At 37.4% G+C, this 13,787-nt stretch overlaps 1 protein-coding gene across 1 annotated transcript; it reads right to left on the minus strand.

Annotated features, from left to right (window-relative positions):
- Window positions 1-12,578: 12,578 nt before the first annotated feature.
- Window positions 12,579-13,500, minus strand: LOC113882776 (olfactory receptor 10R2-like). Its single transcript, XM_027525901.1, is given in 2 exon segments — window positions 12,579-13,188; window positions 13,190-13,500. Coding segments are annotated over 2 exon segments (921 nt in total).
- Window positions 13,501-13,787: the final 287 nt, after the last annotated feature.

The following is a 13,787-nucleotide window of genomic DNA, read 5'->3' on the forward strand; positions in this document are numbered from 1 at the left end:
AGAATTTTAATCTTTTACCTTGCAAATCATCTAGAAACATTTCATAATTTCTAGCTGAGACCTATTAAAATGAAGCTATAAAGAAACCTTTTTGATGGATACAGAATAAAACTTGGATAAATATAGACATACTGTATACAAGGACAGGATGCCTCAACTTTGAAGATATACCAGTTGTCCTTATTTCATCTTTAAACTCAAATCAATGCCACTCAAATATTAATTGTTTGATAATATGATAAATATTCCCAAGTTTCAAGCATAATATTAATCATAAATCCCTCAAGTCACCTTTATACACATAGGTGCATGAATGCTAAGTTGCTTCAGTCATGTCTGACTCTTTGTGACCCTATGGACTGTAGCCCACCAGGCTCCTCTATCCATGGGATTGTCCAGGCAAGAGTACTGGAGTGGGTTGCCATGCTCTTCTCCAGGAATACACATATATAGAGGAATATATATGTCTGTAAGTGTGTGTGTGAATTGTTACTTTAAAAATTTTGAGATAAGCTAAGTAAAAATTTTTAGCCCTCTACCACATTTTAAACACTGGATATAGTGGAGATTATGTATTTTTTTTAAATCACACTGCAGGTAAATACATGGCAAAGAAACCACTCTTACCCCTTTCCCAGAGCTCAGTTGAATTTTCACTCCAGCGGTATGTCCAGTACCACTGTCCCCACTGCCTCATGCTGTGATTAAGACACTAACATTGCCCAACGGTCATGGAAACTATTTCCCATATCTTGTCACACACACTCCTGGACACCATGACCCTCTTCCCATGCAATGACATGCAACTCAGTTCTAAGGATGACCTCATAAATCAACCAGCACCACTGCTTCCTCCTCACTTCCCACACTGTTTGAGGTCATACAAAGTGAAAATTTGCAAGGAAAGAGAACATATTTAATGTATGACCTCTTTGACCTAGAAAATTACTAAGTACATTACTTTCTTAGTTTGGGCCATGGACTATTCATTGTAAAATAAGGATATGGGTGTCTTCTTCTCTATTGATCTACATCTTCATTTAAAGTAGATAAAGATGAGATTATTTTGAACAGTATTGAGTAAAGTAGAAAGATAAACAGTTGTGTCATAATTATCTGGCAGTAATTGATCTTCCTAGGTCACTAAACTGCTCCCAAAATCTCTGTTCCTATTGGTCTCTTCACTTCTAAATTGATGATGCTCATGGATCTCAACCTAAGAAAATTTCAGATCAAATTCCTCTCTTCCTCAAAGCTTCAAAAGTTCTATACCTGTGGCGGATTCACTTTGATATTTGGCAAAACTAATACAATTATGTAAAGTTTAAAAATAAAAAATAAATAAAAAGTTCACAATTTACAACCAACAAAAGTAGACATTTTGTGCTGGCCTTAAGATCCTCCATGAATTGTCCTCAAATTCCTCTCTCTTCATACCTGCTCCTCCATCTAAGTTTCTAAATATGCAAAATATACTTATGCCACATGTTCTGTATTAGTTAGCTAAGGCTGCTGTAACAAAGTATCATAGACCTGGCTAGTTAAATAACAGAATTTATTTTTTCACAGTCTGAAAGCTAGAAATCCAATTCAAAATATCATCAGTTTGGTTTATTCTGTGGCCTCTCTCCTTGACTTGTGTTTAGCTATCTTCTCCCTGTGGCTTCATTCATCTTTCCTCTGTAATTCTGTATTCAAACTTCCTCTTCTTACAGAGGTGCCAGTCATACTGGATTGTGGTCCACTCTAATGACCTAATTTTAGCTTCATTGCCTGCTTTAAAACCTTGTTTTCCCCAAACAGTCATATTCTGAGGTACCACTGGTTATGACTTCACCATGTGAATTTCAGAGGGACACAATCCAACCCATAACATGATTCTTCATTTTGAAATGTCCCAGGAGTAGGTGGGATGAATTGAGAGAGCAGTAATAAAACATGCACATTACCATATGCAGAATTAGATAGCTAGTGGAAATTTGCTGTATGATTCAGGAAGCTCATATCCAGTGCTCTGCAACAATATAGAGGCATTGGTTGGGGTGGGAGGGAGGTTCAGAATGGAAGGGACATACATACACCTATGGCTGACTCATGTTGATGTATGGCAGAAACCAACACAATACTCTAAAGCAATTGTCTTCAAATTCAAAGCAAATAAATTAAAAAAAAATTAAAAAGAGACTATGAGGTTTGTATATTAAATATATTTCAATAAAAAGTTTCTTATTAAAAAAATGCCCCCCCCATTTCTATTAAACTAATTTTTATTTTTTAGATGCAGTGAAAAACAATACACTTTGCTCTCTGTTCCAACAGCTAATTTCTTAGTGATTCCTTAGTACTTTTTTATTTAAAATATATTTGGTTATTTAAAAATAAATGTCAAACTATCTAAATAACATATGATCCTCAGAGTTAAAAAAGTATCAATATGTAACAAAGATTGTGAAATGTCCTTTCTTCCTCAACTTTATTTCCTTGAATTTCCACTCTTTATAATTAAACTGATTATGAATATATACACATGCACACACAAAAACACATTACTTAGAGAGAGAAATATAGGTAGATAGATAATCTACTATCAATCTTTAAATTATTCTACAAATATTTATGAATCTTTTTCAAGTGTGTATTTATGACTGAATCAGATTGTTTTTTAACTGAGAGATAATTCACATACTATACTATTTCAGTTCAGATCAGTCACTCAGTCATGTCCAACTCTTTGTGACCCCATGGACTGCAGCACACCAGGCCTCCCTGTCCATCACCATCTCCCGCTCTCATCACCATCTCCCATCGCTCATCACCATGAGTTTACTCAAACTCATGTCCATTGAGTCAGTGATACCATCCAACCATCTCATCCTCTGTCATCCCCTTCTCCTTCTGCCCTCAATCTTTCCCAGTATCAGGGTCTTTTCAAATGAGTCAAGCTCTTCATATCAGGTGGCCAAAGTATTGGAGTTTCAGCTTCAACATCAGTCCTTCCAGTGAATACTCAGGACTGATTTCCTTTAGGCTTGACTGGTTGGATCTCCTTGCAGTCCAAGGGACCCTCAAGTGTCTTCTCCAACACCACAGTTCAAAAGCATCAATTCTTTGGCACTCAGCTTTCTTTATAGTCCAACTCTCACATCCATACATGACTACTGGAAAAACCATAGCCTAGACTAGACGGACCTTTGTTGGCAAAGTAATGTCTCTGCTTTTGAATAAGCTGTCTAGGTTGGTCATAACTTTCCTTCCAAGGAGTAAGCGTCTTTTAATTTCATGGCTGCAGTCACCATCTGCAGTGATTTTGGAGCCCAAAAACTAAAGTCAGCCACTGTTTCCACTGTTTCCCCATCTAGTTGCCATGAAGTGATGGGAATGGATAATGGATTCCATGATCTTCATTTTCTGAATGTTGAGTTTTGAGCCAACTTTTTCACTCTCCTCTTTCACTTTCATCAAGAGGCTTTTTAGTTCCTCTTCACTTTCTGCCATAAGGGTGGTGTCATCTGCATATCTGAGGCTATTGATATTTTTCCCGGCAATCTTGATTCCAGCTTGTGCTTCTTCCAGTCCAGCGTTTCTCATGATGTACTCTGCATAGAACTTAAATAAGCAGGGTGACAATATATAGCCTTGACATACTCCTTTTCCTATTTGGAACCAGTCTGTTGTTCCATGTCCAGTTCTAACTGATGCTTCCTGACCTGTATACAGATTTCTCAAGAGACAGGTCAGGTGTTCTGGTATTCCCATCTCTTCCAGAATTTTCCACAGTTTATTGTGATCCACACAGTCAAGGCTTTATCATAGTCAATAAAGCAGAAGTAGATGCTTTTCTGGAACTCTCATCCTTTTTCAATGATCCAGCAGATGTTGGCAATTTGATCTATAATATTTACTCTTTTAAAATGTAGATTCAATGGATTTTAGTATACTCAGAAAATTAGGCCACCATCACTAATATTAATTCCAGAACATTTTCATTAGCCTGGCAAGAAACCCCATAAACATTAGCAGTCTCCTCCTCTTCCCCCAGCAACCTCTACTCTACTTTTTTGTCCTTATAGATTTGCCTATTCTAAGCATGTTATACAAATGGAATTATACAATATGTTGTCTTTTCTGTATGAGTGTTTTTAATTAGCATACAGGTCATCTATGTTATAGTGTGTATCAGGGCTTTGTGACTTTTTGTGGCAACATTTAGGTAGTTCCCAAATTTTGACTATTATCAAAATGTATGATGCCTCTATGAAGAATCATGTACAATGTATTGTGTAAGCATATGTATTTAATTTTCTTGAGTATGTGATAGGAGTAGAATTACTGGATCATATGGTAATTTTATCTGCAACTTTTTGAGGAACAGTAAATTTTTCAGAGCAACTGCACTAATTTACCTCTCTAGAAATATATGAGAATCCCAATTTCTCCATTTCCTAGCCAACACATGGTATTTTCTGCATTATTAGGATTATTAGTATGATTGCCATCCTAGTGAATGTGAAGTGATATGTTGTTGTTTTGATTTGCATTTCCTCAATCACTACTGCTATTGAGTTTTTTTTTTTTTTTTTCTATATGTAACTAGTGATTTGCATGTATTCTTTGGAGACTGCCTATTTAAAACTTTTATCCATTTTAAAATTGTGATGTTTCCTTTCTCACACTGATAGCAACATACCTAAGCTTGCATAAAACCTCTATCCTTTTACTCCCTGCCTTTTAAATTTTAATCTCAAAATTAATGTTTTTGTATTTTGTATTCATTAAGAAATTATAGTAGTCATACTCATTCTAATTCTCTTCTCCTTTAGCCTTTATACAACAGTTGAATAGTTAACACATCATATTACAAAATTCAAAATTTCTAAATCTGATATTTACATTTTCCATTGTGTTGTATATTTTCATGTATTTTCATTTTACTAATTATCACCCTTTCATTTCAGCTTTTGTTCAGTGTAAATCATGTCTGATCTTTGTGACCCCATGAACTGCAGCACGCCAGGCTTCCCTGTCCTTCACCAAGTTTACTCAAACTCACGTTCATTGAGTCAGTGGTGACATTCAATCATCTCATCCTCTGTTGCCCTTTCTTCTCTTGCCCGCAACCTTCCCCAGTATCAGGGTCTTTTCCAGTGAGTTAGCTCTTCACATCAGGTGGCCAAAGTATTGGAGCTTCAGCTTCAGCATCAGTCCTTCCAATGAATATTCAGGGTTGATATCCTTTAGGATTGACTGATTTGATTACCTTACAGTCCAAGGGACTCTCAAGAGTTTTCTCCAGTACCACAGTTCAAAAGCATCAATTCTTTGGTGTTCAGTCTTCTTTATGGTCCAACTCTTACATCTGTACATGACTACTGGAAAAATCATAGCTTTTATTTCACAGACTTTGGTACAAAGGTGATTGATGTCTCTGCTTAATATGCTGTCTAGATTTGTCATAGCTTTTCTTCCAAGGAGCAAGTATCTTTTAATTTCATGGCTACAGTCACCATTTGCAGTGGCTTTGGAGCCCAAGAAAATAAAATCTGTCACTGTTTCCAATTTTTCCACATTTATTTGCCATTAAGTGATGAGACCAGATGCCATGATCTTTGTTTTCTGAATGTTGAATTTTGAGTCAACTTTTTCACTCTTCTCTTTCACCTTCATCAAGAGGCTCTTTAATTACCCTTCACTTCCCTGTGGCTCAGCTGATAAAGAATCTGCCTGAAATTCAGGACACCTGGATTCGATCCCTAGGTTGGGAAGATCCCTTGGAGAAGGGAAAGGCTACTCACTCTGGTATTCTGGCCTAGAGAATTACATGGACTATATAGTCCTTGGGGTCACAAAGAGTCGGACACGACTGAGTGACTTTCACTTTTGCTTTCACTTTCTGTCATTAAAGTGGTATCATCTGCATATCTGAGATTATTGATATTTCTCTCAGCAATCTTGATTCCAGTTTGTGAATAATCCAGCCCAGCATTTTGTATGATACACTCTGAATATAAGTTAAATAAGCCGGGTGACAATATATAGGTTTGACATACTCCTTTCCCAATTTAGAACCAGTCCATTGTTCCATGTCTGGTTCTGTTTCTCTCTTGAGAAACCTTCTCAAGAGACAGGTAAGGTGGTCTGGTATTCCCATCTCTTAAAGAATTTTCAACAGTGTGTTGTGATTCACACAAAGGCTTTAGCATAATCAATGAAGCAGAACTAGATTTTTTTTTTTTTTTATTCTCTTGGTTTTTCTATGATCCAATGGATGCTGGCAATTTGTTCTCTGGTTCCTCTGCCTTTTCTAAATCCAGATTGTATATCTGGAAGTCCTCAGTTCATGTACTGCTGAAGCCTAGCTTGAAAGATTTTGAGTATTACCTTGCTAGCACGTGAAATGAGCACAATTGTATGGTAATTTGAACATTCTTTGGCATCGCCTTTCTTCAGCTTAAGGAAATCCTTTCAGTATTTCAACATTTTTTATAAGGCAGATCTAATGATGATTTATGAACGCCACTAGCTTCTGTTTATTTGGTAAAATCTTTATTTCACCTTTGTTTCTGAAGAATAACCCTGACAGAGTACTCTTGGCTGGCTGTCTTTCTTTCTTTCTTTCTTTTTTTTTTTAATTCAGCACATTGAACATACCATCTTGCTCTCTTCTGGTCAGTAGTTTCTTCTGAGAAATCTGCTGATAGTCTAATGAGGGTTATGTTGTAGGTTGAAATCTTTATCTTCTTGCTACTTTTTGGATTCTCTCTGTGCTTTTGATTTTTTGAAGTTAATTTAATGTGTCTTAGAGAACAACATTTTGAATTGAAATAATGAGGGGATGTAGCTTCATGAACTTGGGTGTCTAAATCTCACATAAGACTTGAGAAGATCTCAACTATCATTTATTTAAATAAACCTTTTGTCCTCTTCCTCATATTCTCTTTCTGGAAATCCAGTGATTCTGATATTTGTTCTCTTGATGTCCATTAGATCATGTAGTCTTTCTTTGCTGTTTTCATACTTTTTTTGTTCTCTGATTGACTTATTTCAAAATTCCTATTCTCTTACTCACTGAGTCCATCTTCTTTTTGATCAGCTCTGCTACTGATGTCCTTTATTGCATTTTAAATTTCATTCACTAAATTCCTAAGCACCAGAATTTCTGAATGATTCTGTTTTATTACAACATGTATCTCCTTTAAATTTATTTCATTTCTGCATTGCTCTGTTGATTTTGTTGAATTGTCTGGTCATTCAGTTCAATTCAGTTCAGTTGCTCAGTCATGTCCAATTCTTTGTGACCCCATGAATTGCAGGTGGGAAATTACTGGGAAAACCATAGCCTTGACTAGATGGTCCTTTATTGGCTAAGTAATGTCTCTGCTTTTGAATATGCTATCTAGGTTGGTCATAACTTTCCTTCCAAGGAGTAAGTGTCTTTTAATTTCATGGCTGCAGTCACCATCTGCAGTGATTTTGGAGCCCCCCAAAATAAAGTGTGACATTGTTTCCACTGTTCCCCTATTTCCAATGAAGTGATTTCAGTTCAGTTCAGTTCAGTTCAGTCGCTCAGTCGTGTCCGACTCTTTGCAACCTCATGAATTGCAGCACGCCAGGCCTCCCTGCCCATCACCAACTCCCGGAATTCATCCAAACCCACGTCCATCGAGTTGGTGATGCCATCCAGCCATCTCATCCTCTGTTGTCCCCTTTTTCTCCTGCCCCCAATCCCTCCCAGCATCAGAGTCTTTTCCAATGAGTCAACTCTTCACATGAGGTGGCCAAAGTATGAAGTCATTAAGTTTCTTCAAAAAAAGTTATTTTGAATTATTTATTGGACAATTCACATATCTCTGTACCTTTGGGCTCAGTTATTAGAGGATTATTGTGATCATTTGATCAAGTCATGTTTCCTTGACTTTTTGCGTATCTTGAAATTGTACATAGCTACTTTGGCACTTGAAGGAGTTATAACCTCCGCATTCCTTACTAACTGTCTTCAGGTGGAAGGTACATTTGTTGGTCCTACTTATACACTGGAATTTCCTGACCTTGCATGGGAACATCTGCTCCATGCTCCCTCATGTAGCAGAATTCTTCTTTTAAAAGCTTTGTTGAGATATAATCCATGTACCATAGAAGTCAATCATTTAAGAGTCCAATTCAATGGCTTTTAGTATGTTCACATAGTTATACACCCATCATTACAATCAGTTTTAGAACATTTTATTAGCCTAAGAAATTAATCCACACCTTTAGCCTACAAGACCCCATATTCCCACCCAACTCTCATCCCTAGGCAATTACTAACCTACTTTCTATTTCTATAAGCTTGCCTATTCTGGACATGTTATATTAATGGAATCATATATGATGTGGTCATACATGACTGGCTTCTTTCACTCAGTGTGTTTTCAAGGTTCATCCAATATTGTAATTTGTATCATCCATTGTTTTTTAAGTAGCAGAATTCTTAATTTTGCATGTCTTCTTTTAATCTTTTAGCACATCCAATCAGATATTGGAAATCTCTTATTTTCCTGAAGCCCAACTTTGTGCTTTGTCCCTTGCCCATAGACTCTGTTTTCTGCTTGCCTTTAAATACCATAGCTCACTCTCACAGCCATTTCAGGATCTTTCAAAAGGAGCTGGCTGAAAAGTCAGGGGAGATTTGGGCTTGGTACTTGGGTATTTGGGGTAACTATGGGCCAGTTAGGGGAGATCTTCAAGTGAGGTTTTCCAAAAGCTTGTATGTGGACTTGCTGCTAGAGTCTTGAATACAGTCAACAGATACCAGATCCCTTAAACGTGCTCTCATATTTGTATCTGCCTTTCCTGATCCCCTCTCCCCATGTAGTCATGAAAGTCTTTCCTGTACCCTGGGTGCTTTAGGAGAGAAAAGCTTTCCTCCAGCAGCATCCCACACAGCTGGGGAACATGGGCCCTCAGTCATTTCACTCCCATTTTGCTCAGGAGAGTTGTTGCCAGCTAGTTTAGTGCCAAGCTGTGACACCTAGAGGAGGGGTGGCACTGAAAAACGTCTTCTTCCATATTCAATGCAAGTATTTTGTGGGTTTTTTGATTTTTGCTTTTTTGCTTCAACAGAGTGCTGGCATCTTCCCTCTGTAAACCAGGACTTCTACAAAGGCTCTTTTATCCTTGGCTATATGCCCACGTCAGTGCTTTGCAGGTGCTCCTCAACTGCAACAAAGAGGGGCCAAAACCAATCCACAGACACCTGCCAGTTCCATAACCCATAATAAGGTTTATCTACCTGTTATCCAGTGCACAGGTGGGAAAAACTCCCTGGATCCCCCAACTCTCTGAGAGGTACTTTTGTTCATGGATGGATACTAAATTTTAGCTGATGAAAGGTGACAAAAAGGGGGACAATTTATGCAGTCATAATGTTCTTCTTCACTTCTTTCAAGTATTTGCTAGAATGGCCCCTTCTTAATGAGATCTTGTACACCCTGTTAAAATCATCACCACCAATACCTTTGCTCCCTTGCCTTACTCCACACCCCCCACCCCCCAACCCCCATGGAACACATGATCTTCTAACATATAATTTACTAATATATCCTGCTTATTGTTTATGCTTCATTTCTCTGCAATAGACTATAAACTCCACGAAGGCAAGGTTCTTTATTTTTTCTTACTAATGTATCCTGTAACTAAAATAGTGTCTAACACTTAGTAAGTGTTCAGGACATATTAATTTATTTTATTAAAAATGGATAGTTTTGGAATTATAGAAAGAAAAAGATGTCTCCTTATATGCAAATAAATGTGTACATGCTTGAAAGTCAAGCATATTTTTTTTTTGTTTTGCTACTTTATTTTTAATTGATTTGTATTGGAGTATATAGTTTACTCACAATGTTGTATTACATATATATATACATATATACACTATTTTTGCAGTCACATTTAATGGAGATCTATTAATTTCATTTGTATAGCATCCCACTTCTAGGGAACTTTGTTTGACTCTATATAAACCAACTGGGTAAATGAATTACAGGAAGTTATCCTTTTGACCACAAGTTTGAGCTTATTCCCTGACTCAGGCAAACCATTTTCTCTAACCCAGTACTAAAAACATGGGTAAACAGAGAGGACAGAAAATCATTGAATGACAGTTCCCTAAAGAGATGATTTACAAGATCCTATGAAGAAAAGTTTTGCAGTTGTTCTAGTTCCTTCAAAAACTCTGGTCATCAAATCTTTCTTCATATACATGAGCAGTCCACAAACCTTCCAAATATTATCGTTTTGTTTACTTAAATTCATTAGATGTGGTGTGAAGAACTGTAAGAATATGAGATTTTGCACTCATTGCAAGCTAAGAAGATAGTCTTCTACAACTCCACAGATGATGAGGACTCTAGGTCAAAGACAAAGGATAGTTACTTTCTGGCAATAGCCAAAGTATCATAATTTCTGTTGACCCTCTGTTGCCACAGGGAAATGTACATAGAGCAGTATGTGTTACAAGAGAGGGGCCCAGAGCATAGGTGACCAGGACAGGCCTAATTTTGCCTTCAACTTGATTAAACTTTGGGGAGGTTTCTTCCTGACCCTAGACCCCTGATCTCCCTTTTCTTAGAGTATATGCTTTAGAAAATGTGCAATTGTATATTATTTTTCTGTCCTTCCAATATATACATATTTTTAAATTCTAGTCAGTTTTACAACCCAGAAATGTCTTTCTCAAGGACCTGGGAGCATCCATTTGAAATATGATCATTAAGGAAGACATTGTTCTTAATATCCCAATTTGCATGGGATGAAAGGAATCCAACATTGGTGAATACCTTGCTACAAGCACAAAATTGCATCCTGTAATAAAGCCATGAGATGTTTATTTTTCCTTTTGATAAAATCAGGTAGTAAACCCAAATGCTATAAGGTTCTCCAGTACCTTTCCATTACCTCGTCGTAGCCACTGAAAACCTTATCCCTGTTGGTTGTGGCAGAGTTGCCAAATTCAGACTTGGTATTTCTCCATTACCAAAATAATCTTGAATAAAATTTTCCTTGTCTGTTTAACACAATTTTTGACTTGACATAATTTTTGGCACATTTTTGACTTGACGTAAGGAATAAGAAAAAAGCAAACTTGTCTCCAGGGCTTCCCTGGTGACTCAATGGTAAAGAATCTGCCTGCAATGCAAGAGCTGCAAGACAAGACATGGGTTCAATCCCTGGGTTGGGAAGGTCCCCTAGGGGAGAGCATGGCTACCTATTCCAGAATTCTTACCTAGAGAATCCCATGGACAGAGGAGCATGGAGGACTACAGTCCACAGGATTGCAAAGAGTCAGACAGGACTGAAGTGACTTAGCAAGGCACACTTGATGCCAAAGAAAACAATTTATCTCTCTTCTAGAAACACTAAGAAAAAGATGAGGTAAATTTAAAATCATTCAGGAGGTCCACACATGAAGAGGATAACAGAAAATTAAAGCCATAAAGCAGGATAGATAAAAACTTTAAAAAAATCACTTTAGTGTCAGACTGCTGCACACAAATCTCACCCACATTTTATGAAAGTTGATCAAGGAATTAAGTGTAAAGTCTACTTCTGGAGTTTTCTATTTAATTGCTGCAACTTCTGGACATATAGAATTTGATTTCCTAATGTCTACATACTCTGTAGTAGATGAGTATATCTATGAGTAGATGCAAGAATGCCAATTAATCTATCCTGTCATTATTTTTCAAATTACAAAACATAAAATCTGTGCCAGAAGGATATAAATAATTTCTCAAACATGTAAAAAAGAACACTGTAATATTCAAATGTATAATGTAGAAAGATTAAATGGTAATATAGAGTGAAATGATTTAGATAAGGTTGGCCATGAGCAAAGACTATCAACTAATTGGGTCTGTGAATGGATTTAGATATGCTGCTAACTCTTTAAACTGTAAATAAGTCTTCCCCCACTCGTATTCATGAGGCTAATTTCATTTTTGGATATTGCTTTCAAAAATACTGTCTGTTGCAATATGTGGACTAGAATGATTAATTGATTCACTATGGCCATAACTGGCACCCCACTCCAGTCCTCTTGCCTGGAAAATCCCATGGACGGAGGAGCCTGGTAGGCTGCAGTCCATGGGGTCGCAAAGAGTCGGACACGACTGAGCAACTTCACTTTCACTTTTCACTGTCATGCATTGGAGAAGGAAATGGCAATCCACTCCAGTATTCTTACCTGGGAGCCTGGTGGGCTGCCGTCTGTGGGGTCGCACAGAGTCGGACACGACTGACGCCACTTAGCAGCAGCAGCAGCATAACACTGATCAGGTCAAATATATGATTATTTTTACTGTCAGTAACATTCTAAACTCAATAAACCTCAAAGTAGCATCTTATTCTGAAACAAAAATAGACATTAGTGTCACATAATTAACTTTATCTGAACTTGTCTATATTGCAATTGAGTTACAAAAGCTGAGAGAAGAAAATGTGCCAACTATTCTCAAAAAACAAATTCTCAGTTAAAAAGATATGGAAACACATTCTTTGTCAGAAAGCTATATTTATTACAGAATCTGAAATATAACAATATATCAATCATATAATTTTAGGGATCCTTTCTTCCCCAACACTTTTCTAATAGCAACTTGAACATCCTTGTTTCTTAGACTGTATACCATGGGGTTTAATAATGGAGTGACAATAGTGTATGTCACTGTTACTAATCTGTCCTTGTTAGACACATAGTTTGCTGTTGGTCTCAAGTAGATATAGGAAGCACAACCATAGTGAATAATGACAACAGTGAGATGAGACGCACAGGTGGAAAAGGCCTTCCGTCTGCCTTCAGCAGAGGGAATCTTCAGGATAGTCCTCAGAATGCAGATATAAGAAACACAAATGAATAAAAATGGGACCACGAGTACAAGAACACCACAGATGAATATGACAAATTCATGAGCATCTGTATTTGTGCAAGCCAGACGAATAACTGGTGAGATGTCACAGAAGTAATGGTTGACTTTGTTGGCACTACAGAAAGGGAGGCTGAAAACTAAATATACTACTGTTAGTGAGGCCAAGAACCCACCAATCCCACAGAGGGCTCCCAATTTTCCACACATCTGCCAACTCATAAGGATAGGGTAATGTAGAGGGTGACAGATGGCAGCGTAACGATCATAGCCCATAACTCCCAATACAATTGGTCATAGCAAAACCAAGGAAGAAGAACATTTGGATGGCACAACAGTGGAAGGAGATTGTCCTGGCCACAGAAAAGAGATTGATGAGCATCTTGGGTAGGATGACGAAGGTATAGCAGGTCTCTGATGTTGAGAGAATGCTGAGGAAGAAGTACATTGGTGTGTGGAGGCTTTTGTCCAGGCGGATGACAGTAACAATAATAACATTGCCACTGAGAATGGCTAAGTACAGAAAAAGGAATACCACAAAGAGAACAAGCTGAATGTCACCAAGACTTGAAAAACCCAGTAAAAGAAACTCGGTGACCATGGTGAGGTTTTCTGCCAAGACCTGAAAACAAAAGGGAAGTAAGTGCATTCAGGTACATAAATACACAAATCTAGGGTATGCAGGCTTATATTCCTTTCTTGAGATGTTGGAAACGTCTTGCCTTTTCTAGTTCCTAGGAGCCTCTGGTTCATTATCCCCCTCTCCCTTCTTCAAACCCAGGAAAATTATATCTCTTTTTCCGACTCTGATTCTGTCTTTCACTTTTAAGAACAATGTGTTTACATGGTCAAGTCCAAATAATATAAACTAATCTCCCTAGCTGAAGG

Source organism: Bos indicus x Bos taurus, chromosome 3 (genome assembly GCF_003369695.1).
Source record: "Bos indicus x Bos taurus breed Angus x Brahman F1 hybrid chromosome 3, Bos_hybrid_MaternalHap_v2.0, whole genome shotgun sequence".
In the NCBI taxonomy this organism is placed as follows: Eukaryota; Metazoa; Chordata; class Mammalia; order Artiodactyla; family Bovidae; genus Bos; species Bos indicus x Bos taurus.